At 43.7% G+C, this 27251-nt stretch overlaps 1 protein-coding gene across 3 annotated transcripts in view; it reads left to right on the top strand.

Annotated features, from left to right (window-relative positions):
• Nucleotides 1-15025, top strand: part of c17h8orf34 (chromosome 17 C8orf34 homolog) — a 32222-nt gene extending 17197 nt beyond the window's left edge. For 2 of the 3 annotated variants that reach the window (XM_057012595.1, XM_057012598.1), the window contains exons 8-15: nucleotides 142-277; nucleotides 2532-2617; nucleotides 2703-2776; nucleotides 6975-7101; nucleotides 9652-10142; nucleotides 10888-10984; nucleotides 13952-13990; nucleotides 14617-15025. In XM_057012595.1, the coding sequence (XP_056868575.1) occupies nucleotides 142-277; nucleotides 2532-2617; nucleotides 2703-2776; nucleotides 6975-7101; nucleotides 9652-10142; nucleotides 10888-10984; nucleotides 13952-13990; nucleotides 14617-14627 (1061 nt within the window). In that variant the 3' untranslated portion in view covers nucleotides 14628-15025. The remainder of the gene's footprint in view (nucleotides 1-141; nucleotides 278-2531; nucleotides 2618-2702; nucleotides 2777-6974; nucleotides 7102-9651; nucleotides 10143-10887; nucleotides 10985-13951; nucleotides 13991-14616) is intronic. The other variant, XM_057012597.1, reaches the window with a different exon arrangement.
• The last annotated feature ends 12226 nt before the right edge of the window (nucleotides 15026-27251 follow it).

Here is a 27251-nt window from a genome sequence, read left to right on the forward strand (position 1 = left end):
GTTTTCTTTCAATTCTAAATACTCTTTCATCATTATATTGAGGTTGGCTAGAGCAAATTGTGATGACTGTCCCCTCATTCCTTTTTTCCCCCTGGTTGTCCTGGTTTTCCCTGCATCTCGCCTGCCTCCCGCCCCTGCCAGAGGACCTGGATGACCTGCGGATGGAGGGAGTGACGGGCTTGGCTCCATCCGGCTGCAAGTTCAGCCAGGGGCGCAGCTCCTATCAGCAGGAGCCACAGGCCAAAGTTACACTCAACATCTGCTCGAGGTGTGCCAGGTAAACGTCTCCACTTTCTCCTTTTTTGGAGAGAGTTTGGGTTTTTTTGTCTTACACAACACAGCTCTGTGAAGTCGAGCCTGTTCTAACACAGCTTCAGAGGAACAGCCTGACATCTTCTGCTTTGAAATGTATCTCATACTAAACAAGTAAGAAGATCATCTGAGGTCCCTCCAGCATATTTTCCAGTACAGCCAGCAGCCAGGCCCGTTCTGTTTAAATATCCAAACAAGCAAATCTTAAACATTTATTTGCTTTTCGGATGGCGTCAGAGGGTCGTCACCCTGAAGCTAATGAATTTCAGCATGGGGAAGCCTGGATGATCCCCTCATCATCATTTCTACCTCCACTAGACCACCAAGGTGTTCCATGGAAAATGTAAAAATGGTTGAAAGCTAAATCCATCGTGGCTGCCGCTACGTTACACTGTTCATCTTTTTTCAGGTCTGAGGCCGGGCTTCAGGTTTTTGGGTGTGAGATCAGAGGCAGGTGTGGGCAGGAGTTTACCTTGATGCCAGTCTCAGATAATCTGGTATCTGCTCAATGAGACGCCAGACGTCCGTGCGCCCGCATGGCCCACGTCTGTCCGCGTGGCGTGTTTGCTTCCGACTTTTCTTTCATTCACGGTGCTTATCAGCTTTGGTTCACAGGATGCTGTTAAATCTGCGGGATAGTTTATACCTTTAGATTTCCTTGACTCACTGGGTTAGCATCTGTAACTGGAACGGCTTTTTGGCTCGCGCGCTGACTTTTTTTTTTTCCTTTTTATGACTAAAATGCTCGACATCTGTCTTCTGTCTTTCACTTTCCTTTTGGAGCAGTCCAGATTTTCCCTTTTGTCCTCTTTAACCTGACCACAATATCTTTCCCAAGTTTTTTTTTAATTATTATTATTATTTCGGTGAAGAAGTCGCGGTCACTCAGTCATCTCTGGGCAGCTCGCTGGGCCGTAAACAGCTCATTTAGCCGGAAAAAGTGTTGCTTTCCTCGTCTCTTTTGTAGGTTTCTGGAGACAAATTGTCCTTCGATCATAAGTTGAACGGGAGTTCACGTGTGCATGTGCAGATGATCACGAGTCCACAAACAAGACATGTGCATACACAACCTCTCACACACAGATCGCCTCAGAGGGGGGAGATCATTTTTTACAGGGGTAATCCTAATTGACACTTTCTGAATTGCGCAATCGTCTCTCTCTCTTCTCTCCGAGAGGGTCAGCGAGCGCACGTGCGCTTCTTTCGTCCTCCTGCCCATCGAAGGAGACGCGGCCTGTTGAATTTACGGCGTAGCGCTCGAAGCAGAGGTGACGATTGCTTTCACACCCACAGCAAGAAGGTGGAAAAAAAGGGAGCCAAGTTTTCACCTCTTTACGATTTTCCGCTTCCGTATGCTGCCGCGCTTCAGACCGACCCCTCATTTCCAGGAGCGTACGAGGTGCAAATCATTGTAATTTAATTGTTACCTTGATAGCGAGCTTTATTTTGTGGCTGTTGTACCTCTGCTCCGCCTGTGGGAGTCTAAAGCAGCAGGTCAGGAAACAGGCTGCTTCCTCCGGCTCACTGCTGGTTTGTAGATGTGTGGAATTCCATGTGGCCTGTGTGTTGTGGGCACGTCTCTGTCTCTCGGGCCTCAGCTGTGGTCAGTCCGGCATCGACTTCTCCTACTTCATGCACTCAATCATGGCTACGAGCTGCTGCCGCAGAACCTCCCGCGTGTGGGCGGGTGAGCGAGCAGAGTCGGAGGTGCAGCTCCCGGACGTCGGAGGATCTCCACTGAAGCCTTTTAAGCGTTTCTATCAGGAATGCGTAGAGAGAAGAGCAGCTCCGTGGAGGCCTGTGTTCAATTCTGCACTGGTGATGGAGAATTTCTGTGAAGCCACATCTAAAATGCTCAACTCCCTTAAAGCTTTCTCCGTCCCAGCTCTCCTCCCTGTTGGGAGGGAGTGTAAATCTAGGAGACGGCGTAATCCCTCAGAGATGTTTCCACTCAAGCTCGATACAAAAAAATTAGAAGAATTTCAAAACATGGTGACAAAAGAAGGAAATATTTCAATGTTAATGGAATGCACGGCGCTTAGAAGTCATCATAAACTCACTCAACGCGTCCCTCTGGCCTCCTCGCGTCAGACGTTTGCTTAGATTTTTCTTATCTGGCTTTCAGTTGCCAAACACACACTGCAGGCTTGTCTAAAAAAGATCACCGAGGGCGATCTGCAGCCGTGCGCGGTGGCTTACGTGCGGCCTGTTGTCCCCAGGTTGCAGGGAGACAGTCTATCAGGGAGCCGATCTGAAGAGGAGCGCAGACCTCACGTCCCCGAACAGGCCGTCCCTGACCTCTCATGTACGTTGCACAGCGCAGCTCCAATGTTACGCCGCGATACCTGTGTGTTCTGTTGATAGACGCCGCCGTCCTTTCTTCTGCGCAGCTCTGTTGCCTGGGGTGGACGTGTTGCCGGGGCGACCGCTGGAATGCGAGGCCTTATCTCAAGTGTCGTCCTCTGTAAGTATCCTCCCGACATCCATCAGCAAACAATTAAGATTATTTTACAGCCATCAATTACAGCGTCCCCCTTTGCTTGTCAGCTGCTGTTTGTTTAAAAAAAAAAAAGCACCCCAAGCATTTTTTTAAAATAAAAGACGCAAGAAATCGCCGATATCACTTTACCTCCTGTCTCTCAGGGCGCCTGCGTGAAAAGCCTGAAATAAAAGAATCTATTTTTTTGTGAGCGTGACAGGATATTTCTGTTACTGGAGCGCACGTAGCTATGAGACGCCTTTGTGATAACCTCCCTGGCTTTGGGCGTAGAAATCCATTGAGGCCCGACGTGGCACAGCCAGCCGCTCACATGCTGTTAATAAAGCGGTCAGCTTTGACGCCGCTAATGTTGTATAATGAACCTCCAAAAAAAAAAAAGCGCACAACCTTTTTTTGGATTATAATTGCTCAATCTAAGTGTTCGACAAGGGGTTTTATGGTGAAAAAAACTAGGGGAGCAGCGCCAAAGCAGTGCTCCGTGTGTGGAGCAGATGCAGAGAGGCTCCAGACTAACTGGGAGCAGACGTTCTGAGGCTGAGAGCCCCGCTGAATCAAAGTCTGTCGTCGGAAGTCTGCTGGATTAGGCCAAATACACAAGCCACTACTGAAAAATTACAGAAACTGCGAGAGCGGAATGCCATTGTGAAGCGTTCCCCCAGTCGTTCGACCAGATGAAGGAGAGGGTGGATTTTATAACAAGCGTGATTTAAGTTTTCCACATTGAAAATGTATTTTGACGCTGCAACGACATTCCGTACGTCCGCTCGCGCCGTTTCTCCACAATGTAGCTAAAACGATGTGAAAAATGTCTCTGCTACAGCTAAAAACTGTGTTTAAGTGCTTGGCTATGATTTAAAGGCAGATTTGTAATCTTATTTTAACTGGTCCTTCAGGAGCCTTCAGGCTGCAATCAGTAAATGGTGTGGAAAACTACTTAATGCCTCTATATATGGGGGGGGGGGGGGGGCACAATGGCCTTAACTTCTGTGGAGATTGGTATGCAGATATTTACTCACTAATTTATCATCAAACCTATCTTTTCTTACATAACCTGCATTCTGCACATATATTTGCACTCCATTCTGTCCTGGTTTGGGCAGTCAAAGTTTTAATGTTGGAAAGTAAACAGGATTAATGATAATTTTGCTAAATGAAGCAGCCCCCCCCAACTCTGCTAGCTCCTGAAGGTGATAATAGCCTAATAAATGAAAGTGCTTTCTTAAACTAAAAGCCAGCTCCTATGCTCCACCAAAGTGTATAATTTCCTTTTATAAGTGTTGAATTTTATGATTCAATCATTTAATTTAACTCGCGTTTTACTTTACGCGGCCGCTACCTTCGTAAAACGCGCCAAGGGAAATGGTTTTATGTTGGAATTCCGTTAGTGGCCCAATGCAGGATGCAGCCGTTACGATGGAATTTTAAGTGAGATGCTGCGAGGCTTGTTGCAATTCTACTTTAAACAATGATACCCTTTGATCAAGTCACTCCTGAACATTATTTTTCCGTTTTTTCATCCTACTTTTCTCCGCCAAGAAGCTGATTAATTCCATTAATGCAACATCTAGCGAGCTAGCATCAGGCTAATGTTAGCAGCATGATGCCACCACAGTTTACTGCTGTCTGTCTTATGAATGAGAGGTAAATGCATCACACAACCTCTTCCTGTGATGTTTAAATAAACTGTATATCATCCATATCCTACGATTTTGAGCTGGTGAGCCCTACACAGTCCGCAAAAGCCATGAGGTGATTGTGCTGTGAGCCAGAACAAGAGGAACTCATTTCAAACCGCTCCCCGCGTCCTTCCAAGGCCGTTATTTGGAAACGGAGAAATGCGCCTGGAGTTAATTCATCAAGAGAGTTCGGGAGATTGGCTGAATATTGTATTCATAAATGTTTGATAAACATGAGCTTTTCTTGCATGTTTAGAAAGCTGGCGATCACTAAAAAGGAAAAATGCGTTGTTTTATTAGAATTAAAGCAACTTAGTCTGACGGCGCTCAGCGCTCTCTATCTGATATCCAACGTGCTCATGTGCCAAGATCTCCTCTTCGTCACTCAGACAACAGGTCATTTCGGATGAAAGTTTCCATCACGGAGCGTAATGAGCCGATGATCTGCAGGCAATGGTCCAGTCCATCTTCCAGGGAGTGAACTCTGCGTCCTGCTCTCGTCTTTCGCTTTGCTAAAGGAAGCTCTTCTGCGGCGTCATAAAACCAAAAGGACGGGATTAAATCAGGTCTACCTAATCTTGTGAGTTAGTCTCAGTGCGTGACCACAAGAGAATCTGTCAAAAATGTTTCGGGAACCCACGAGCGTGCTTAAGCCCAACGTTTTCCTCTGAGCGCAGAGGGCAACGTTGGCCCAAACCCCAGGTTGTGGCAACTATTACCCCCTGACCACACACGTACAGCTGCACGCATGCACACTATAAAATATTGGACTCTAAACTATCATCCGTTCTTTCGCTCAATGTGGAATCAATTTAGCATGAGCTTAGCCTCTGTTAGCGTAGCGAAGCAGAAGCATTCCCAAAAGGCATTTTCCTCTGTCCTCTTCAAGGTCTTCCAGGCATTCTCCTGACTGTGCTGCCTTCTGTCTCCTAGTTTTAGGAATGAAATGTTTGTTTTTGACTAGGAGGCGGGAAAAGTTTGACTCGATGAGCCCAAAGGTGTTTTAAAAGCTCTGCATGCTATTGGGAAATTACAGCTACATTGTCAACATTTTACGTGCCTGTTTTATGTGCTGATGTGGTCTAAATTGCTTGCAGAATGCCTCCGTCCTGTTTGTTTGGTCCTGTTTGTTTGTGTGAGCCCGGTCTCTGGTTTGCCGTCTCCAGCATATATGGCCGTGATTACAGTTTTAGCCGACCAAAGCGCCGAGGGTAAAAGAGATGCATTTGTTCGAACCTTCTGATAAAAGAGAAGCTTACAAAGTATCGGTTAGTTTTATGAAAGATGACTGGAGAACAGGGTGAAACCTCAACTTGGTTTTCCAGCAGAATTACAGCATACCTATTAATAACATCAGTGTCGTAGGAATGGATTTGGAAATTTGTTGGTGGCCTTGTTTGCCTAAGCTAAGACAACCCAGAGCGACCGAGCAGGCCAGAATGATGTCATGCTCTTGGATTTGGGGGGATACCATCAAAGGGAGCAGAATAAAATTGGGGAGGGGATCCAGTTGTTATGTTCAATTTGCCTTGTAGTAGTAAGAGGGCTGTAATTATGGACTGGCTTGTGGTGCGGCTGCCACAGAGGGCATTATGCATGTAAAGGAGAAGAAAACCCAGTGCCATGGACCCTGGGAATCCTGTCAGGAGAGCAGCATGGATTTATTTTCAACTTTCTCAGAATTTTGAAGCGCTTTCGGTGTCCGCTCGATCAAAGGTTTGTCTTCGAGCGCAGTTGGAAGGCACGTTACGCTATCTGCCAGGATCCTGGTGTCAGCGCTTCTGTCTCATTATCACAACGCGTGACGTAAGATCTGGCATCAGGGCCACCGTAATTCATCCAGGGTAATCCAAACTTGGTAAAACGGGGAGATTGGATTTCTCACCTGTGCTCGATCGTTCAGCCACTTGTGTCCCGTCAAAGCGGTAAATCTAAGGGTTGGCGCGCTCTCGTTACAGGACTTGGAACCAGTTCTCTGCCTGACAGGGCCCAATCTAAATCATACAGCTGTGCTGGAAGAGGGATGAGAAAAACAGGCCAAAGCGCCCTTTCTAAGTGATCCAGTCTGCTTTCCTGAACTTCATTTTCTCCAATATACCTTGTGTGCAAATCGTCGGCCTGGAATGGCCGATTTGTCGTCCGTAAACCGCTAGTTTAGGTTTGTTGCTGTCAGGCAGTGTGCCAAGAGACCATTGTGTGTAAACTACAAGCTCCTATAGACCGAGCGAGAGTTAGCGCAAAAATGTCTCAAGCCACCGCCGACATTCTATCTCCGAGTGTGTGCACTGCAGGCCGCAAGCTTTAATCTTCACTCGCTGTGGCTTTTTTGAGTTTTTCTACAGCCCATAAAATGATAATTGCCTCTCCCCCCCCCCCCAGCAGATATAACTCAGATATTTCCAGTATATGTGAAAATTACACAAAGCGCTAATTGAAGGGTCCCCCGCCTAATGTGACTTTCTCTCCTCTCTGTTCTCGCTAACAAGCGTCAGGCTGTCTGGGACGCTGATCTGAAGGCTGTGAGAGGCGGGAGCGCTGTCGGGCAGACAGGCCTGCTACTGGGTGACCCCCTCTTTTCAAAAGAGCTGGAGAACATGGGCAGACAGCTCGCTGGTAGGCATCACTTCTGTGTGGTATGGTATGTCTGTGTGTGCTGTATATGTGTTTGTTGGCCTTTAATCACCACAGCGGGAGGTAAAACGTGCACCTTTGCACGCAGGGAATGAGGCTTCAGACATAGGAATGCACTACTTTCAATGCGGAGTTCTTTCCCATTGAGACTGAATAGGGGAAAAAAGGACAAACTTTTCAGGAATTCAACCCAAGACTCACTTTTCTCTGGGAATGGCATCTGTGCCGCATTTTCAGAATGGTTTATTTTTATGACCGTGTCTAATTTATCTGATGTCTGAATGACTCAGAGATTCTCCTTACATGGGAATCAGACGAAAGCCTCGAACAGAATACCAGATCGTCTCGCGACGTCGGCGTATCGCCGGTTCTCTTCGTAAGGCCTTTGTGTCCCTACGAAGGCCTTCATTTCTATTAACTTCACACTGTTACCAATACTTTTAGCCTAAGGGTTCCCAGCAGGCCTTTGTGAAGCTGTTCCACAAGCTAATTCGACTCTTTCAAGCCTTCATTAGCTGCTAATATGTTCCACATTTGGAGCCAAGGTCTCACTTTTCATCTCACATTGTTTCACCGATTATTTGGCTGCGAAACGTCTCCCCGACTGCCTTCCAATGGAATAGGATCAATTTAATAATAAACAAATCCCTGCCCTGATAGATTTATTCAATAGAATTTGTTTAAAAGAGGTTTTTTTTAATGAGTTCTATTCAAATAGCTATTGCATTGCTAATACATTTGGTTCCATCCCCCCCCCCTTTTTCCATTTTGTAAAACGTGTCAAACCTCTTGCTGCGTCCATGTTCAATAGTACGGCTTCAGCCGCCACGAATGAGTTAGAAAAGTTTCCCACTTCAGAGCCAAAAACATATGATCAGACTCTCGGTTACCAGGGCTCAAGGATTTTTCCAGGCTCCCCACGCCAGTCCTTCGGATTATTAACACTTTTTGATATTTAACACTACAGATATAGCTTTGATTCACACACAAGTCCACACTGCCAATATTCATTCTTTTTTAACGCCACAGTAAGAATGTGCACCTCCACATAATCCATATTTTTACTTGAAATACTAAAAAGCTTTAGAGAGTTCTGACATATAATTGCTATTATAAAGAGTTTGGCTACTTTTCTTTGTGTAATTTCCCCTCATAACAAATTTTAAATGTGTGCGTGTGTAGCCTGCTGTTAAATAGCTTAGCTTAAACACTGAAACGAGTGGGTAACACCAGCATGCCTCCAGCGAACCCATCAGATAAACTTTCCAACTAGCAAACGCTCCCAGAAGCTTGTTTTGACCGTGTGGACTGCAGGCTGCATGGAAACCCGCTTCATTTTCTCCATAGTGAATTTCATCTCAACCACAACGTTATTAAAAAAAGAGCAACTAAGTCTAACAAAGAATCATCGTCGACTAAGGCGGATAATCGGTCGCCATGTGCGGAAAATAAACATCAAGCTGCTCCTGGTTATTTATTGTCTGCTTCTAATACTGGGAAGTCGGGGAAAGGCTACCGTTTACGGTAAAGTCGGATGTGGAGCAACCGTTTAAAGAAGCGAGAAAGATTTCACAACAGAAACACATGGTGTTTGTCACCCATCAGGAACAATTACAAGCGAACGCGTCCTGTTTATAATAGAGTAATAACATGAGTCACCACGTGGGCAGTTACAGGAATCGACTGGGAAAGTTAGCATACGTGGAGCCTAAATTTAGAAGTTCTTAATGCTATTGGGAATTACTTTCCTTCCTTAGAGAGAAAATGATTTATTGTTTTCCACCTTACTTTTGGTAGCTCTGCTAAAGGCCCAGGGCTTCTGTCACAATCTGCCCCGACAGCTAACTATCCTCTAACCTTCAGAAAGGACAAGTGCCTCTGAAGGACGCTTCGTCTGAACTTCAGAGAAGTGCTCGTAGGTGTTTATGCCTCGGGAAATAGTTTTGTCCCATTCTCTGAAGAGATAGTGATGTATTTGTCTACTCTTTGTTATTTATTTAACGTCACACATATACAGTTTTCCACAAGTATTCACTTCTGGTGAGTCGTCCCTGAAATTATGCTCAAATGATAAATCCCAGACTGGTTTGTTTGACTCTGGATCGCTGGAGTCTCGTACAAAAAAAAGCACGAAACATGGAAAAAATGAGCCAGTTGTTGATGGCTGAAGTTGGCTGGATGGCTCTTTCACTAAACAGAAGTGTTTGGAGACTACCAGGGAGGCAAACAAATGTGTTTTTTCAGGCTGTTTTTAAACTGCATCCGTTTGGATTTTTTTTTCCGACAGAGGAAACGGGCTGGACCCCAAATGACAGGGGCTGTAAATATTGTCATCGTCGGCCAGATGAGATAAAACCAACAATCCCGCCCGCTTTAACATTACCAACCTCATGCGCAGTGTCTGAATATGTAAAGGTTACAGGCTTTATCTTGTGTCTAAAGGTTGAAAAGGTGATTTAAAAGCAGACAAATTCACCTTTCTGTTGACCTTGAATCTGGATTTTAACTTCTTCCCTGTCCTATCCCCAACAGAGGTTGAAAAAGATTTAGCCAAACTGGCAGAAGTAGGAAAGCTGACCAGCCGGAGCACCGCTAATCCCGACAGCAGTCTGCTCCACAGCCCCCTGCGGCACAGAGCGCTACCCGACACACTCCCTCTTACCAGCCTGCTCTCTAGACCCCAGTCTCCGGTGGGCAGTCTGTCGGGCAAGACATGCGGCGTCGGCCTCCCTTTGCTCAGCCCCAAATCCTCCTCTCTCTTCATGGGTAGAACTAAATCTCCTAGCAACCCTGGGAGCAGAACTCAAACACCCAGAACACCCAGCAGGCCCCTGACACCAAATAGTTTACTGACACGCTCCAACTTTAACCCGGGATCTCATAAAGAGGTGACCTTCAGGAGGTCACGGAGCCGCCCTGTGACACCCACAAGTCAGCCCATACATCCACGACCGCTGCTCACCCCGCCTGGACTGAGCACAATGGACAGCCTTGGTGCTAGCTTACGTGCCTATCTGTCTGAGGTAAGACCCTAAACTGAGAGCTTTACGTTTTAGCTGAATTCCTTGTTGTTAAAAAGACTATATAATAAGGTTTGCTGTAATTCTGCGCATTTCTGCTAGAAAACCCTTATATTAAACTATAAAATGTAGTTTCCTCTCTGAGTGTCGAACACGTTGAAGTAAAGCTGAACATGAGAGCATTTATGAAGTAGGATCGTGGATGAGAGGACCAGAACGCACACTCTCACACATGTGCGCACACTCAGAAACACGCTTCGTGTGAGGTTTATTGCAGGCTCGTGGAGGTCCGTACAGTAGTTTGTCATTTGATTGTGGAAAAACGAGTCTGGCATTAAAGGAGACCTTTCAGTGGGACCCTTTTTTCTTATAGTTCTTTCATGATACATTAAACAGCAACCCTGTTAAATGTAAGACCTTTTTGAAGGCTTTGATAATCGCGGGCAGAGATTTTGAACACTGACATTCATGCTAGCTGACATCGCCAGAGATTATCCAAAACAAAGTTAGCACACAGTCTGGATTTCTTGCAGCCATCTGGGCCCTTGCAGAAGCCACTAATGAGGCCTGTTTAGATGATTAAGTTGAGGATTAAAGGTATGATATGTCTTTTGAGCCTAAAAATAGGTTCCAATTGACTATTGCAAAACTGACCCACAATTGTGCAGCCGGGTTAAAAACATATTTCTATTTACTCTGTCAGATTGGATTGATCTCCCTTCATGTTTTCTCCATCTTTTCACCTCAGGATGAGTTTTACCAGCAGTTACAGGCGATCAGGCAGCCGTGGCATATCCCCAGTGACACGGACAGTGACATCCTGGACCCTCCCGAGCAGGACAAGAGTGAGTTCAACACCCATTTCTTCCTTCTGGACCCCCCTTCCCCTCCATAAATTAAATTCTATATACTCTGAGGTTTCAGAGAGCACACACTCATAGTTGCCTTCGGCTGCTGGAAGCTGCTCAAAGTCCGGTGGCTGAGAGCGCTCGACCGCTACGATTTAAGTAAACAAATATGCAAAAGTGCTGCGCAAACAGGAAAATGACAACAGAAGTCTTTCCAGAGGCAAAACCTGCTGAACTTGTGAACTGTAGTTCTGTGTTGATGTTACAGGTATATTTAAGGCCACTCAAAGTGGCCAAAGATGGATGAGCCAGTCAGTTCTTCCTTCATGTGACAAATCGCATGTCTGAGTTTAAATTCCCCTCTTTTCCTCAGGTGCAAAAGTCTCTTCATTACTGTACGACAGCCTATGATGGTAACTAAGAAGGATCTGTTTTAAAGTGAAGATTAATAGCCAAACGCTTCTTGCAAAAGGTCGGGATGGCGCACAACCGCTGACATGGTAAAATATTTCCACATCTGAGAGTTGAGATGGACCCTGGGGGCATCGGAGCAAAAAGACAACATGTAAAATTTACTTTCCTGGCATTGTTTGAAAGCTCTTTCTCCACCAAATCCTGTTGGTACACATAAACTTTGCATGAAAGTAGTAAATCCGATCCCCGTGGTCTGGCCGCGATACAGCACAACACGTTATCCTGGAATGAAATCTCACCTCCGACAGTTTCAATTCCTCAATTCGCTGAGGGTCCGTGAGCGAGCCGTCAAATTGATCGTTCTGGAGCTTTAAGTGATGAAACCTCTCTGGAGCAACATTTTTCCTTAAAGCCGTAGGACCTTTCATGTGGGACTGGGCCTGAGTTTCAAAGATAAATATGCCCTCAACAGTAGTCGCACACACCAAACAACTTGGATAAACACATTTATCATGGTGGGGGATGAAATGTTGAATTTGTGGACCTTTCAGGACACTAAAGGCTCTAGATTTTAAGCAATAGTAAAAACAAACAATGAAAATTATACCACAAAAAGGACAACAAAGGAACGCGAAGAAGCTGCAGAAGCAAAAATAAGGAAGGTTACAGGATGTCAATTTTTGCAAAATTAGTGATATAATTGAAAAGGTGACCCCCCGTCCCTGCTGAGATGACCCTGATGTGATCTTAAGAGGCCAAAGATTGTAAATGAGTACGGAATTGTTCTTTAATCAACTGTTCCGCAGTTCTCCGGTAAACAAAACAGCGCTCATTCCACATTGAAAACGAAGCGCATGTGTGAAAAAACAGCTTTCACTGACGTCATAACTGGCGAATTCTGGTTAAACAAAAGGTCAGGCAGGCAAATTGCTGTCACATGGAAATGGAACCTTCCTGAAAAGTTCCTTTAGAGAGTTATTGTGTTGCCAAATGTGTATCTTGCAAAATAAACATACACTTTCCTAATTGCCCTTGGGGGGGCTGCTCCAAGCGCTGGCGTGAGTAATAGCATGTTGGGAAAGGACTTGAGGCACAAACTGAAGGGAGAGAGAGGCTGTCAGGGGGGGAGAAAGAGCTACAGCAGCCGCAGAACGTGACAAAGCAGTTTTTGGCTTTCGTCTGGGACGGGCCGAAGGCCACAGGGCTTGTAGATCATGTGATTGACCAATTTGATCAATTGTATTTGTCAGAGTACAACGTCAGCGCTGTTTTTGCAGAACCGCTGTTGCCTTCGTACGGGTTCACAGAAAATCCAGTTTTTATTACGACCCTTTCTTTTGCGAGTGCGGACGTGTCAGTAATGAAGTTTGTGTTGCACGTTCCAGTCCAGCTGTGTACCTGAGTCAGTCAGTATGGAGCTAATTTCATTAGCACAGTGACATCGTTTTTCCCCAGTATCACAACAGATGTGTCTGACCTGGCGCCAACGGTATTGTTTGGGCTAAATAATCCATAGCTATTTCCTGTTATTCTACAAACTTCCATGTTAGGACAAATGCATATACCCCGAGGAAGATGAAAGAAGTGTGTTTTTGCTGTTTAACAGATACAAATGGCTGCTGTGATCACATTCACAACAGTGTAAATGAACGAACATAAACATGTAGATTGGACATAACTCTATATGCTAGCGTGCATTATACAGCCGTCACTGCATAAAGGAGTCACAGATCAGTAGTTTGATATATTTTGTGTTCACGCCACTCTTTTAACGGCAGCACCGCAGGCTTGTTTCACTTCTGTGACATGTTTACCCTTTGGACATAAACAGCAGCTACATCTACACCGCCGACACGTAAATCACAAGGTAATAAAGTTTTTGGCTTCGCCAAGCGCAGAAACCCTGAGCTCCGTACCTACAGGAGCTCATTCATCCACTCTAAACTACTCACTTCTGTTTTAGAAACCTTTCAGTAATGCCAAACATAGCATGTTTTACCCATAAATGCTGGAAAATCCGATATTATTATGGTATTATGGTTAAAATCATCCCGTTTGTTTTGGCCTGATCTTTCTGTCTTAACCTGTGTATCGGCGTGACCTTCCAGATGTTCAACCTGGTTTTCACATCTCATAAAATTACTCAGGAACCTGCAGTTGTTGGCGCCAGATCCAGTCAATCAATGGTATTTTAAATGATTTTGGTGCAGGAACAAATATGAACCTGCTGGAGAAAAAGATGATTATTTCAACCGGATTTGACTGATTGGCTCAAGCAAATTTCCATCAGTAGAAACTGGTCCTAACAGCCAGATATCTGGGACCAAACAGGAATGAGGTCACATGATCAGGATGAGTTTTTCCACACCTATAATTGGGGAACCCCAACAAGCTCAAGTTTTAGAGCCTTTGTTGAACCTGCAAGCTGGAAACAAACTTATCTTTGTTGATTGTAGTCAAATAATGAGGTTTTGAACATCCTTATAAGGCCACATGTGTGCTTGTTCTATGTCCATCTTGAAGTAATTCCTGGCTTCTGTGTTTCCACAGGTGGCGTCCGAGACGCAAACACGAGATCTGTGTTTTCAGGTGAGAGCAGACCAAGACCTCAGATATGTCGGTATTCTGTCGTTGTTAGGAACTGTCAGAGTTTGGGTGACTGCAGAATCACAACATGTGACCAGGGGTGACTTAATATAGAAGCCTCCACCCTTATTTATAGCGCATCCAGGCAAAATGGAGGGCACGGAATGTGATTGGTGGAGGAACGCTGTTCCATTGAGTCACTTGGGTTGTGAGTTTACACGTTGCGGGCGGCGACGAACGTCTGCATCACCATTTGGAAGAAAGAGAAAGTCTGTCTGGTTCGAGGTTGTCTGCGGTTCCCCTTCTTGTGGCTGTTGAGGTGCCCACAACTCCCAGTGTCAGTGTGCCAGCCTGGAGGCACATCTGAGAGCCAAACTGCCGCCGGTTTGCAACCAAAGAGACCAGGGCATTGCCGCGGCAACAGAAACTCTCTGCTGCAGGAGCTGTTGTGAAATACGGTCGCTGGAAACCAAACCGGGCAACGGTGGGCCTCATTTTCCACCTCACGTTTGTCCGCGAGCTGTTTCATCTTTTATAGCTATTACCGCGGCGATGATTTATTAGCGGTTACATTTGTCCGATGTTTGTTTCTAGGGAACTGATGTTTCTGCCTTGTGCTGTGTTTACAGGCCTATCGTGATGAAGAGCGGAGGCTGCGAGTCCACCAGACAATTATGCAAAACGCTGGACATTTTGAATACCTGTACAGAGACGATTATTTTTATAACCCCTGTGAATGAAAACAAAAAGATTGTATACTTTTTTCACAGATATTTCATAGATATTGTACTGTAGCTGAGGAGGAGATGTGACAGCACTGCACAGTATAGAGCATCACTCTTTATTTTTGTTTGCTTTATAGCATGCTGTTGAACTTAAATGTAGGGTCCAGATGAGATGCATACATTTTGTTGTTCGGAATCCTTTTCTAAGCCTTGTGCATATTTAAACTCTGAGGGCAGCACACTAATGTTTCATCCTTTATTGATATGCACTGTAAAACGAACGAATGCTATTAAAAAAAAATGGTGCACATGGTTACATTGCATTTTTGCCCGTAAAATGGCTCAACTCCTCAGATTTGTGTCATCAGCACAGTCTCTGGTTAATCCTGACTCTTCTGGAGACAAATTTCATCTCACCGCAGGCCTCTCAGACGCACACAAATCCGTTCTCACCATAACTCTGTTGCACAAGTGTGTTTTTCCGTGTTAAACTGCGGCCGTCTGAGTGTCGTACGGCTGACACCAGCTCTGAAAACATGCCACAGGCGCGCCGGAACGTCCCATTTACAGCTTCCTGTGGGACAGTCCACCGGCAGCTTTTCAAGCTCTGCTAAACACACCTCGGTCAACCAGGCCGAGTCAGCACCTCTATCACACGCACAGCTCCAATATCATCTTCGTGCCACAATGAGCTTTCTCTCCGAAATGGTCCCGTTTAAATTTTTCATTTTCATCGCCATCTGTTGGTGCTCTGCAGCTGGCTTGTACGCTAACTGTGTTTATGCTACCAATATTTTCCTTCAGTTCAAATGTCTCATCCAGCCTTTCATTTGTTGTCAACAAAATATCAAGGCATGCAGCGTTCTGGAAGCAGACAAGACAGTCTGGAAAGATGAAGACTACAATTACTGCCACAGATGTCCCACAAAGAGAGCGCTCCAATGCTTTTCCTCTGCCTGTCTATCTCTGAAAGTCACAACTTATAGAGTGAAAATAAAGCGCTGGGGCCATTACTGATCTGCTCTAACCACATCTTGAATCCTATCATATTTCTAATCATAGCCACATGGTTATTCTACAGATTGTGTTTGTTCATTTTGCTGATTACCATTTAGGTTAAACTGCATATACATGTCAGAGGCAGTTTTGAGCATCAGAGAAGTCAAGTTTCTCAACATTAATGTCATTTTGTGGTACAGGGAACCCTCCGTGTCTTCTTCAAGCAGGGTTTCTGTGCAGGGTTTTTGCAGGTGTTCCTTTAAAGCTGCTGCAGTGGCCACCCAGGAATGGCAGCAGATACCTCTGAACTTAACGGGAGACTTAAACCACCCTCACTGGTCAGCAGAGTGACCTAGTTCTTAATCAGACAGGGATTTCTCCTGATGTTCAGCAGAAATACATATATGGTGGAAGATGAAAGTTACCACATTCCTAATACAGCTGCTCTGCAAACCCATTTAAGGGTTTATAATCTGCAAACTACAGAGATAATGAAAGGCACTCCAGATTATGAAGTAAAGTGATTTTTTTTAAATGTTATTGTTAACCCATTGTTTAATGCAGAGGTAATGTTATCATGTTTAAAAATACTGTAACGGTCTCAATTTTCCATTAATTTAGTTATCATTAAATACATTTAAAAATAAATCGTACTTCCGGCCTCATCTTAATTGACGTAATTGCGTCAAACGGTAAAAGCACACGCGTAGCAGTCGACAAAGTCCTGAAAATTAGTGGTGAGTTGTTTTTTTTTTTGTTTGTTTTTACCGAAAATAAACATTATGTGCCACTACGGGATTCGTGTTCGTTTGTGTCAACCATTAGCTAATTAAAATCGTTTTCCCTCCACCTGATTTTGTGCCACGGATGACGCTTATGATGCACGAACTTTAAATAGTTTTGACTATGATTCTTAACATTGTAAAGCAGAAAACCTCATCATTATTTGAGGCTGTAAGCTTTGGCAGGAGCCGTGGACGCTGAGCTGTAGCCTGTCTGGGTTAAATCAGTCATTTCTGTCCCAAATGTTTGCCGTGGCCATTTATTGGTATTCTTGCGCCTTTTAAACGACGCACACGCAGACACGTGTTTGTATCGTGCTTTCCCCGCATGGTTGCGTTTTGCGTCTCGATTTTAATGATGGATGACGTAGAGATTGCTCATACATTCTGGTAACTCCAAAGTTTGAAAGAGAAAGATAAATACTGGGATAACCAGATGCTCTTGTGATCCTTTAAAACATCATGCCGACATATTTAATGTTGTTCCAAGTCCTGGATTACACATTGGATGCATGAAGATAAATCCTGTCGTGATCTCTGACTGATTGTGAGTTTTTTTTTCTTTAAAATCCACATAACAGTCACTGCTGAGGCTCAGCGAGTCCAAACTGGGGCGGGTGCGGTTGACTTGTGCGACCTTGGAGTGTTGGTGCATGAACAGCGGTCCGATTGTCATGTCTGTGTGTACCCACAAGCCTGATTCTCCTCAACCATAATGTGGTCACTGTTGCAGATGGAGACCTTTTCAAAGGCAAGACTACACTGTATACGTGTTAAGGCCCTTGTGGTGGCCCTGGCCCCAAGAGACCTGGGTCAGATGACTCATCAAAACTCAGTGGTTGTCTTTCAAGGAAACCTTTGTGTTCGTATTTTATGACAAATGCAAAGATGTAATCTCCGTCTGGCGGTGGCTAATGACCAGACAGTGTTTTTTTTTTACACGTGTAGACGTATTTTATTCATGTACAGACCAGAGTGAAATAGAATATCGCCATGGCGAGGAGCGTGTTGTCATAAAGGTATATCTCTACATGCTTCAGGCAACCTGAGTGTCCTGAGTTCCTCTTGGTTTTAGTCCCATATTAAGTTGCAGTTAATTCACGGAGACTGCTCTGGAATTTTGCTGCTTACTGTCAACATTTCCAGGCTGATTTATTTTGCCCCGGTCATTCGAGATGCCTTGTAGACGCTGTGTGGGCTAGACACGCGTAGGATAAGGGCTAATAGATGATGGCGAGATGGATACACATTATAAATACTGTGAGCTGTCTGGTTAAGATTGATTATGTTGACTACAGTTTCCACAGATGTTACTTTAAGATCATATTTGCGTTTCCTCGCTGTTTCACCTCACCGTTTCCTCAGCTAAACTAGCTGTTCCTGTAAATAGTCTCAACTCATTAGGGAACAAACATTAATTCTGCTTTAGAGTGTCTCATACCTCCTAAATTCCTCTTAAGCAGTGAAACAATCTTAATTACAGGTTCCACGTTCCCATCGCTAACTTCAGATGAACCCATGAAATGACGTGGTGATTGTGATTAAACTGAAAGGTTTATTACCTGATTGCAGGAGACTTTACACCTGCAGCTCTTTCCGTGGCTCTTGGCTTTTCAAACATCTGTCGTCAGCTGTACCTTCAGTGAATGGATGGTGAGTAAGACCTGCTGGCGTTCAGAGTCAAGCTGGGAGAATGTCAAAGGGCAGGGTAATTGACGTGGTATGAATAACGTTGCAAATGTTTAGTTCTCATCCCTCCCAATCACCAGCGATGACGCCGATTTCCCTCTCAGAGCTCCGGCCTTGCCAAATGTCTGATGTCATTTTCCCAGCATCGCAGTGCAAGATGGAACTATTCAGGGCTGATGGTGCCCTGGCTTCAGCTGCTTGAAGCGCCTCACAGTCAAACTGGAACACAGCTTTTCTGGTGATAGAATTTAAGAACACCAATCAATAAAAAAGGTAATTCATCCCAGCTTTTTCCTTCAAGAGCTGGGATGAAGTTCTGTTGTCTTAATAGAAAACACCATATTTCCAAGCATTTTGCACACAGTATGATCAGATGTCCAAACCAGCTACACCAGATTGTTTTTACTGTATCCATCACGTCTTAAATCTCCAGAGTTTAAGGACCATTTCAATTATGCAGCCATAAATGTGGTGTTTATCGTCACTAAGGTCCTCTGAAACCTCAATTGGTTCGTTGAACATTATGTTGTGTCAGACTGGTAAACAGCAGGTATGCTAGCTCAGCTGCCAGGTTTTCCAGCTTTATTTCGGCCGCAATGAGTTTTATCTGCTATTAAGGAGAGACCGCAGGGAGCTGAAGAAATGGGTAAAAAGCCTGTAGTTTTCTAAATCACATGATCTCACTGTACCAGCACAGACCTGAAGGTAAAAATAACAAAGATTTTTTAGCTAAAGGGCAAACATGACTGGTATCCAAAACAAGATCTTAATAAATGTTTAGCAATACCATCACAGCTCTTCTAACAAACATAAAGGGTTAATTGGCTTTATCCTGAGTTTCTGTGATGATGGGTATGTTTATTTTTAGCATTGTCAAATACATTAACAGCCCAAAGGAGGAAGTTTCCAAATTATTCAGTCCTGGAACTAAATGGGGCACAGCACCATACATTTTATGACCAGACAAGAAATTTAAAGATTAATTCTCATTATTGTGTGCACACGGGTCTTGTTTTTACTTCTAATGCTTCCAATACAAGATCAACACTCTAAATCACACTCGGCACAGCACACATAGGCGAAAGAGGAAGGAAATTAGAGATGTTACTACATGTAAGAAATACCAGTTGCCAAAACCGTGCAGAGAATTCGCTATTGATCCAGAATTGTTCAGCCAGAAGCCGTACTTCTGTGCATCGTTGTAGTTCTGAACATACTGAAAGATATCCGAGAGCTATGGAAAGAAGAGGGAGACTGAACTGTGCCAGTCCTCCACAAGAGGGCACAGGTGATGCTGCTTCAGGAGGCCAACGTATCCCCTCATGATAAGACTCTTCATTAGCTCCCTCATCAGGTTATGAGTCTTGGCTTTAAGCTGTAAGAAAACCACTACAAACATGCTGTATAATGAGAACTTAATGTCCATAAGTGGATAAACTCGGATTTATACCATCGTGTCTGGTTGGTGTTCCGTTGAAAACATTTCAAAGATAGTTTGTTCATAAATAGAGGTGTAGACTTTAACTCATCGGACACACTTGTTTTAATAATGGTCAGGAACAAATGAGCTGCTCTTTTGTCTGCTATTTAGCTGTTTGCACAGCAGAAATCTGAAATTGTCTTTAAGATATCACCTGCCTTTAGGGCCGCTTGTCAGATGCTGACGCAGAAAGAGCAGGCAGGTTTTGATTTACAGAAGCATGTGGTGGGGGCTGCAGTTGGTGTGCCGTTACAGAGCCTTTGACTCCGTGGATGGCCCCATATGGTGCAGAAGACATCTGAGGTTGAAGTGCTGTCTAAAGTTTGCTTGAACTGAAAGGAGGAGAGAGGGCTCAGTCTTCTGAATTTGAATGTGGTTTGTAAATACCAATGAAAGATATCAATTGATGGGCATGTTTTTCTCTCTTAATTGCAGCATGTTGGATTTTGTTTGATAGCATCATGCTATTCTACTTAGAAGAAAAAGACCACACGTGAAAGCAAAGTGTAGTGTAAAAATCTAAAATCCGCCTCTATCGGTATCCATTTTCACATAAATCACACTGATACCGTACCTACGGCCCATGTTGTGAAATATAAACGGTAAAGCAGCTGTTGAAACAGCCACGTCTTGGACAGTCACCCGGCCCATAGCACAGTTTGGATTGCACACTGCCTCTTCTGTGGCTGTCAGGGCCGAACAGGGGCGATGAGATGACACACAAAAGAAATATTTGTCTAATCTATCCAAGCAAACTCGCCAGAGGACCGAACTTTCCCATCGCGCTGCTCTCCCTGTGATGTGTTATTGAAAGAATGCAGGAGGAATGAAACTTTGAGCACAGAGAGACGGCCATTCCATTGTTAAAAATGTGACGCTGCAGTGCCTCTGCTGCCTTTTGACGCTGTCAGAATACGCTTTTCTTTTTTTCTCTTTTTTTCTTTGGAAAATCTGCTGTAACTTACAGGAAGTAAGTCTGTGAAAACTTGTGACTTTTACACATTATACTGTGGATCCCTGTTCCAAATGCCGGGTTTCTTCCTGTTTTTCTTTCTTTTTTTCCAGATTCTCCAGATGTCAAAGAGAGCCAGGAAGTCTTGTTCTACGTGTTTCTGCTAAAATGTTTATTCCCCTCAATTCATGGCTGAGGATGTTTTGTTTGCTGTCACCATCCCTGATTCAGAGAGTGTGTGGAGAGTCCAACGGCCTGACAGTTAGAAGAGAAAAGGGTTGCCACGGCAGTGAAAGCAGGCTGTTTGCTCATGTCCAGACCAGCAGAATGGATGAGGACACAGATGGGTTTTCTCTCAGGTGGACTTTTCTTCTGAGCCGGCCTGTCTGTAGTTGGAGACATGGGAACCCCGGCTAGAATAGACCGGCATCTTATTGAATGAGGGAAGACATAGAGCTTTAACTCTGAATGGGATGTCGTAGACGGGCAGAGAAAGTTGTGTGTAGGAGGGATTTTGGAAGTGTTTGCTCGAGATGAGGTCAGTATTTTTTTGAATCGTCCGGGCAGACGACAATAGCTCTTTTGATGTTGGGACTGAAAAACCCGTTTTTGACACTGATGAACCAGTTGCCCATGTGAATCTTTGTGCAGGACATGTGGTCGGTTGACACAAAATGGTGGTTTCTCAGGGCAGGTTCAGGGCCTTGCCCTTCTGACGCTCCACAGAAGGCTGCGGCGCTGTAAAACAAAGATTAAGAAATCATCTGGGTCCGTTTCTCTCCATGCAGAGCACATTTGTGTTACTCTTGAGAGCTGTGCCGAACTCACGAAACGGCAGAACATTCGCAAAGGGAAACAAAGAGCATCTCCAAAATTGCACCCAAGACGACTTGGCTCAGCGTGGAAGAGCTTAAGTAGTAAGAATAATATTGTAATAGTTGGAGCTGTAGAAACAGATTTCCTCAGATTGATCTCAGCTTTCCCAGCGCAACCCTCATCAAAACAAAATCCAAATGGTTTCAGGAAATACACGATGGTTTTAAAAAAAACTCAATACTGATTTTTGTTGCAAATGTGCCTTCAGGGATGTTTAAACGCGCTAATCATGGGTGTGTGCTGACACCGAGTCTTGTACCTTTGGACCCTCTTTAAGAATATGAGTAAAATGGGGGGAGGAATTCTCCGGTGTGGTTGTGACTTGCTGACAGGTGTAGGACACAGAGGGGTGAAAGGTCAGGAAGGTTGACATGACAATACAAGTCTGGAACTGTTTCTGCTCACTCAGAGCCCCAGAAGAAGCAAGAAAGAGAGCCTCTCGGCATAAGTTATCAGTGGTATCTCTGCTACTTCCAAGTAGTATTTTCTCACAAGTTAGTATTTATAATGTAAACATGTATGTATATATTCTCAGTATTGTGGACTACCTTATGTCAGGGTGTTGTTTTTACCAATGTTTCATGTGAATTACAGGGTTTTTCCAACTTCAGCCACAAATGTTCTGTTGCACAGTCATCTGGGTTTGGACTTAGATGCATGAAAACAGTGTTCTTGTTTTTAAACCATTTCTGTGCTTCTTACTTGCATGATTGGGTCCATTTCACATGATTTGTGGGTGGCCTGTATTAACATTTCTTGCATGGTCACTCAGTTTGAGAAAAAAGCCTACACTGCCTTATTTATGTGCAAGATCCCTGGTTTTTCTTAATTATGAATTTATCAATTCAAAGAAAAAGGACTCAAAAGGAATGAGAGATCAGTTGTTTAGAGAGAGACATTATCTAGAATACATTCATTTGTGATATATTCACTAAATTGACAGTTTAAGTAGTCACGTTTGACCCCTACAGTCAATATACGCTATATTTATATAGTTTCTTGTAAATTCTTTAATAAAAAAACTCAAATTTTATTGACAATGATTCCATTCGTAAAAAGAATATAAATTTTGGACTATTTGCTTTAAGTTTTAAATGTTTAGCAATGCAGTCATACAGACTTACATGATCACTTGTGAAGTTCATTCTTTCTAAGTGCTACTTAAAAACCACACTTGACACCAGACATGACAGAAACTCAAGGTGCTTTCTGTGAGACCCAGTTGAACAGAACTTCGTTCACAAGAGCAGAACTGACACATTTAGCTCAGGTTAAAGCAACATCAGGGACGGGAGCGATGCCAAGATCATTATACAGAACGAGCGAGCGTTGGCCAGATTCAGGTTTCACGTTGTTGACCCAGGACCTGCACTAAACCCGTCTGTCAGCAAAGGCGCCGAAATAGAAGGTGTAAGGTGTAGTGGTGTCAGGTGAATTCTCTGCTAACAATTATACACAGGAAGCATCTAATTACAAAAGTGGAAAAAGTTTATTCTCTTGCACAAGTCACACACACGTCACATGAGTTGTCCGCTGGCCGAAGCCAAAGCTGCGGTTTTTATTCTACGGTGGAAACCCCCTATTCCAGGAACAACTAGATGCCCTTGTACCAATTTACTCCAGTTTTCTTTTTATCTCGGGGGAACATTCCACAGTCATTCAAGCAGTTCACAGCATACATGTATCTCTTCAGCTGTCTTGCAGAGCCCGTTATCTTCCACCAAACCCCTGTCTGGTGCTCTGTTCCTTTACATCCTTTACATTCTTTTCCATGTTGAAAAGCATCAAAGATTTAATTTTTCCAACAAGTGGGTGAAAAAGTTGATGCATTTTGATGAAATTTTCAGGTGGCTTCATCCATTCCATGTTTAGAGAACAGGGTCAGAAGCTTTATGTCCAAACCTTCACATTTCTCTCATCTGTCAGGGTCCGCTGATCAATTAACCCCATTAGCTTAATTTTGATCATAAATAGTTGAAAAATACAATATACAATTTTTAATTCGATGCATGATTTGCAATATCCCATTTCCCTTCTTACTAATGACAAATTGCATTGCTGTATATCTTTGTTTTCCCTAAATTAGTTTACCAAGCATAATGTATATGCAAAACATTTGTTTTCATGAATATTCATATATTTGTTTTAGCGCCTGCAAATTAGCTTTCTGACTTTGACCACTTTGTTTTCTGCTGAAACCCAGTTCAATAAAACGCCGGGACATCGAGACGCATGACATCTGTAGTCTTATGTGAAACGGTGCAGAGCGGTGAACTCAGCTTTGGGTCAGATCCACAGAAGAATGCATACAGTGGAAGAAAGTTGAGAGCATCGAAACACTGGGTGGAGTGGTCCCATCCCTGCCCCCACCTACTCTTTATTTCCACCAGCTGGGTAACAGATGGAAGGACCTATTGGCCAAAAATGCTGAGAAAAGAGGGGATGGGGTGCAAAGATATATTGAATGGAAAGCAAAGCTTGCTTGTTTATTTGGGGACGCTCGGGGAGTAATTTCTTTTCCCTAATTGCAGACAAGCGTGCATTGAGACGGCGTTTGGCTTCCTTCAAGTGATTAAGTTATGCAATCTTAGCATTTGGCATGTTTGTTTACGAGGCTTGTGAAATGGATTCAGTCAGATTGTGCGGGGGAAGGTGATGAGGATATCGGAGGATGTGAGACGAAGTGGGAAAGTGGGAACAGGCCATGCGGCTGGCTGTGTTTTGCATGTGTGCAGTCTGGGATTGCTGTAGAACGATCTCCATCCTGCTGCTGTTTACCTTACAGGTCCCTTCGGAAATGAATCGGTGGGATGGCATCAACACGCACTTGATGTGTCCGGCTGTAGCGAAGGTAGACTTCTGTGAGTTATATCCCTCCATGGCTCTTAACACTGATGTGCTAAATAAGCAGATCAGGAGCAAATAGAAAGTTCTTGTATGCAAAGCTGTCAAAAATTCCACATTTCAAACTTCAATGACACCATCAGTTCTCTTAAACTGTTCTGATCAGTAATATTTTTAGTGAAAAATGAGGCCTTGGAAATCCATTTGCATTAATTACGCCGGGCTGTTCTTTTACAACCAGTATAAGTGACAGTCACCACAATGCTGTTCCAGTCTTTACTTCCTGCTGCCCTCCCTCTTTTTCACCTCCTGCCATTTACTCAGTTGTACCTTTCTCAGACTATAAGACTGTAAAATGCTAATTAGCCAGTCAATTGTCTGTGGGTTTTGTCTTTTGGCAGCTGAGAGCAGACTTGACCAGGATCCTGCAGTTTATATAGATGAGGGACAGCTGCTGTGAAGCTTGCAGACTGCGTGAGAAAACGGTCATCAAGGTTTTATTATTCTCTTCCCCAAATTGTCGCGTCGGAAATCACGCACACAGTCGCTCTGACTCGTATCCTGCTGCAGCAACAGAGTTTCTGCTGTTGTCTGCACTGAGAAAAGTGTAGACAACACCTGGCCATCCTGAAACACAACTTAGACTGAATATAAGTCTGTTTTTAGGGTCATAATTTCCTGCATGTTAAACATGCTTGACTTGTTTTGAAGACCTTGTTTAACAGCTTGACATGTTAAAGTCAGCAGGCTTTTTATTCACTGCTCAAACTGCATTAAAAAAAATGCATCCGTTTGGGTTGTGAATGTGTTGTTTGTTTTTTGACAGTTAATTATTATCTACTTAGCACTAGATTTACGTCTGTCTGATGACTGGGTTAGCAGTAACTCCCTGGAGCAAGCGCTAAACTAAACTGTTGTGCTCTTATGAATCCTTTGGGAGAGCCCATAAACCCAAACTCATTTCACCACTAAATTCCTCTTGTCTCTGTGAGTGGAAAGCTATACGACATGGATTGAATAACCCAGAGGTTGCTTTTGTTTCTTGTTAAATCCATATGAATTACACCAAAGATCCAAATTAAAGTTAGCGGTTTAAGGCCCTGTTTGATTAGTTGTAGGCAGTAAAGTGTTGTAATTGCCCAACTATCCATCAAGCACCTACAAGTCTCTGCTGTTTGATGGTAACAAATGCAAAAGTCGGTTAGAAATATGAGTATTCTGTAGTTAATCCATCTGCTGCTTTTGCATTTTAAACAATCACTCGTTCCGGAGGCGTGGTTGAGGATGCGGTCTCCAGCCGAGCTGGTAAGACCTGCTGATAAAATCAGGACATGCCTTAAGTTATTGGAGGCTCTTTCAGCTTGACATTTCCTCTCTTGCATATCGCTGCTCAAAGACACACTTGCGTAATATTTAGGAGGCCGTTTGCTCGGAGGTGAGACAGCTTGTTCTTCGTGGACATTCTTTTGAGTATCAGCCAGAAACTTTGCAGATTGCATAAAGTCACCTAACAAAGTGGCCTGACAACAGATACATCTAAACGTGTTTTTCTTTCGGATTATCACAGTTTAAAATATTTAAGAAAAAAGATTAATGTCCACAAACTAATAAAATGAACTTTGGACACCAACTTGTGTAACAAAGGCAACGTTGTTTTCCAACTGGATTTATTGTGCGCTATTTCACATCTGTGTTAAGTTTATTTGATCCTTTAGTTGAAAGTTTGATGTAACCTCTCTTTTTATCTTTTGGATCTGAAAATGAGTCACGCGGAGAGGATAACGCAGGGGCATTTCACATGCAAAATTGGTGCAAACATTGCAGCATCAAGCATGTGGCTTATCTGTGCGCATGCATATCAAATGATTTATGCTGCGGTGTTGAAAAGGAGATGCAGGTTGTTACCAGAGCACTGCAGTCTTCTTTAAAAGGTGCACAAATTGTAACAGAAAATTCCCTGAATTGTAGCCAGTCTTTGATTTAAAATGTCTGCTCTTTAGAATATAACGCTATCACCACTCAATAAAACATCTTGACAGTAAAGACTTGAGTAACTCCTGGGAAATTCATCCTGGGTTTCCTCAATTGACAGATCTTTTCTAAACCACTGAAGTACGTCCAGAGCCTGAGTGCTAGTATAACTCATCAACATGCTTTGTTTTTACAGCTTCATACGAAGGTCTCTGGTATTCATCTCTGCGGCACATATTCTTATAGGCAAGTTTTCCTGTGTTTGTTGACCAGGAGTTAGGCTGCAGTACAGGTTCTGGTCAGTGTATCCAAAGGTAGATATCTCTGTGAGGCGACCTGAGCGATATTTAACTTATTCCAGCGGTATCTCAAAATCTGCTGGTCCCAACCCATTAAGAACAAGGCAACCAGTGCAATGTGATCAATATGTTTATCTTTCCTGTTTCAAGCCAGTGATGGTCTTAAATAGCTCCTGCAGCCTTGGTCCGTCTGGCCTTTCTCCCAGCCACACTAATCAGAGACCCTTGTCTGGCCCTTTCACAGCCAGCCTTGGAGCTCCCCTAATTTATGAGTCATTTCCCAAAGAAAACATGCCACCTCAGCAAGTCCTTATACAGACATACAGGACTGGGCTAGTTTAGGTGAGGTCTAATTACGCACTGGGTGGAGGAGTAGCTAGAAGAGTTAGAGTGATGTCTGACGAGATAAAAAGAATGTAAAACACACAAAGAAAAAAAAAACGAAAGCAAAAAAACAAAGTTGAGGAAGATAGAAGGAGAAATGGTACATAAAAAACATACTTTATGTGGGATCGAACATTTATACCAAAGGCAAGACGAAGACTTGTATATTCTTTGTATTTTACAAATCTGTGCCATTCTTATAAAGCAATCAAAAGGTAGACAAAGAGTGGCAAGTGACTGAATTCCGATTACATGCATGTATG

The sequence above is a fragment of the Takifugu flavidus genome, chromosome 17, assembly GCF_003711565.1.
Source record: "Takifugu flavidus isolate HTHZ2018 chromosome 17, ASM371156v2, whole genome shotgun sequence".
In the NCBI taxonomy this organism is placed as follows: domain Eukaryota; kingdom Metazoa; phylum Chordata; class Actinopteri; order Tetraodontiformes; family Tetraodontidae; genus Takifugu; species Takifugu flavidus.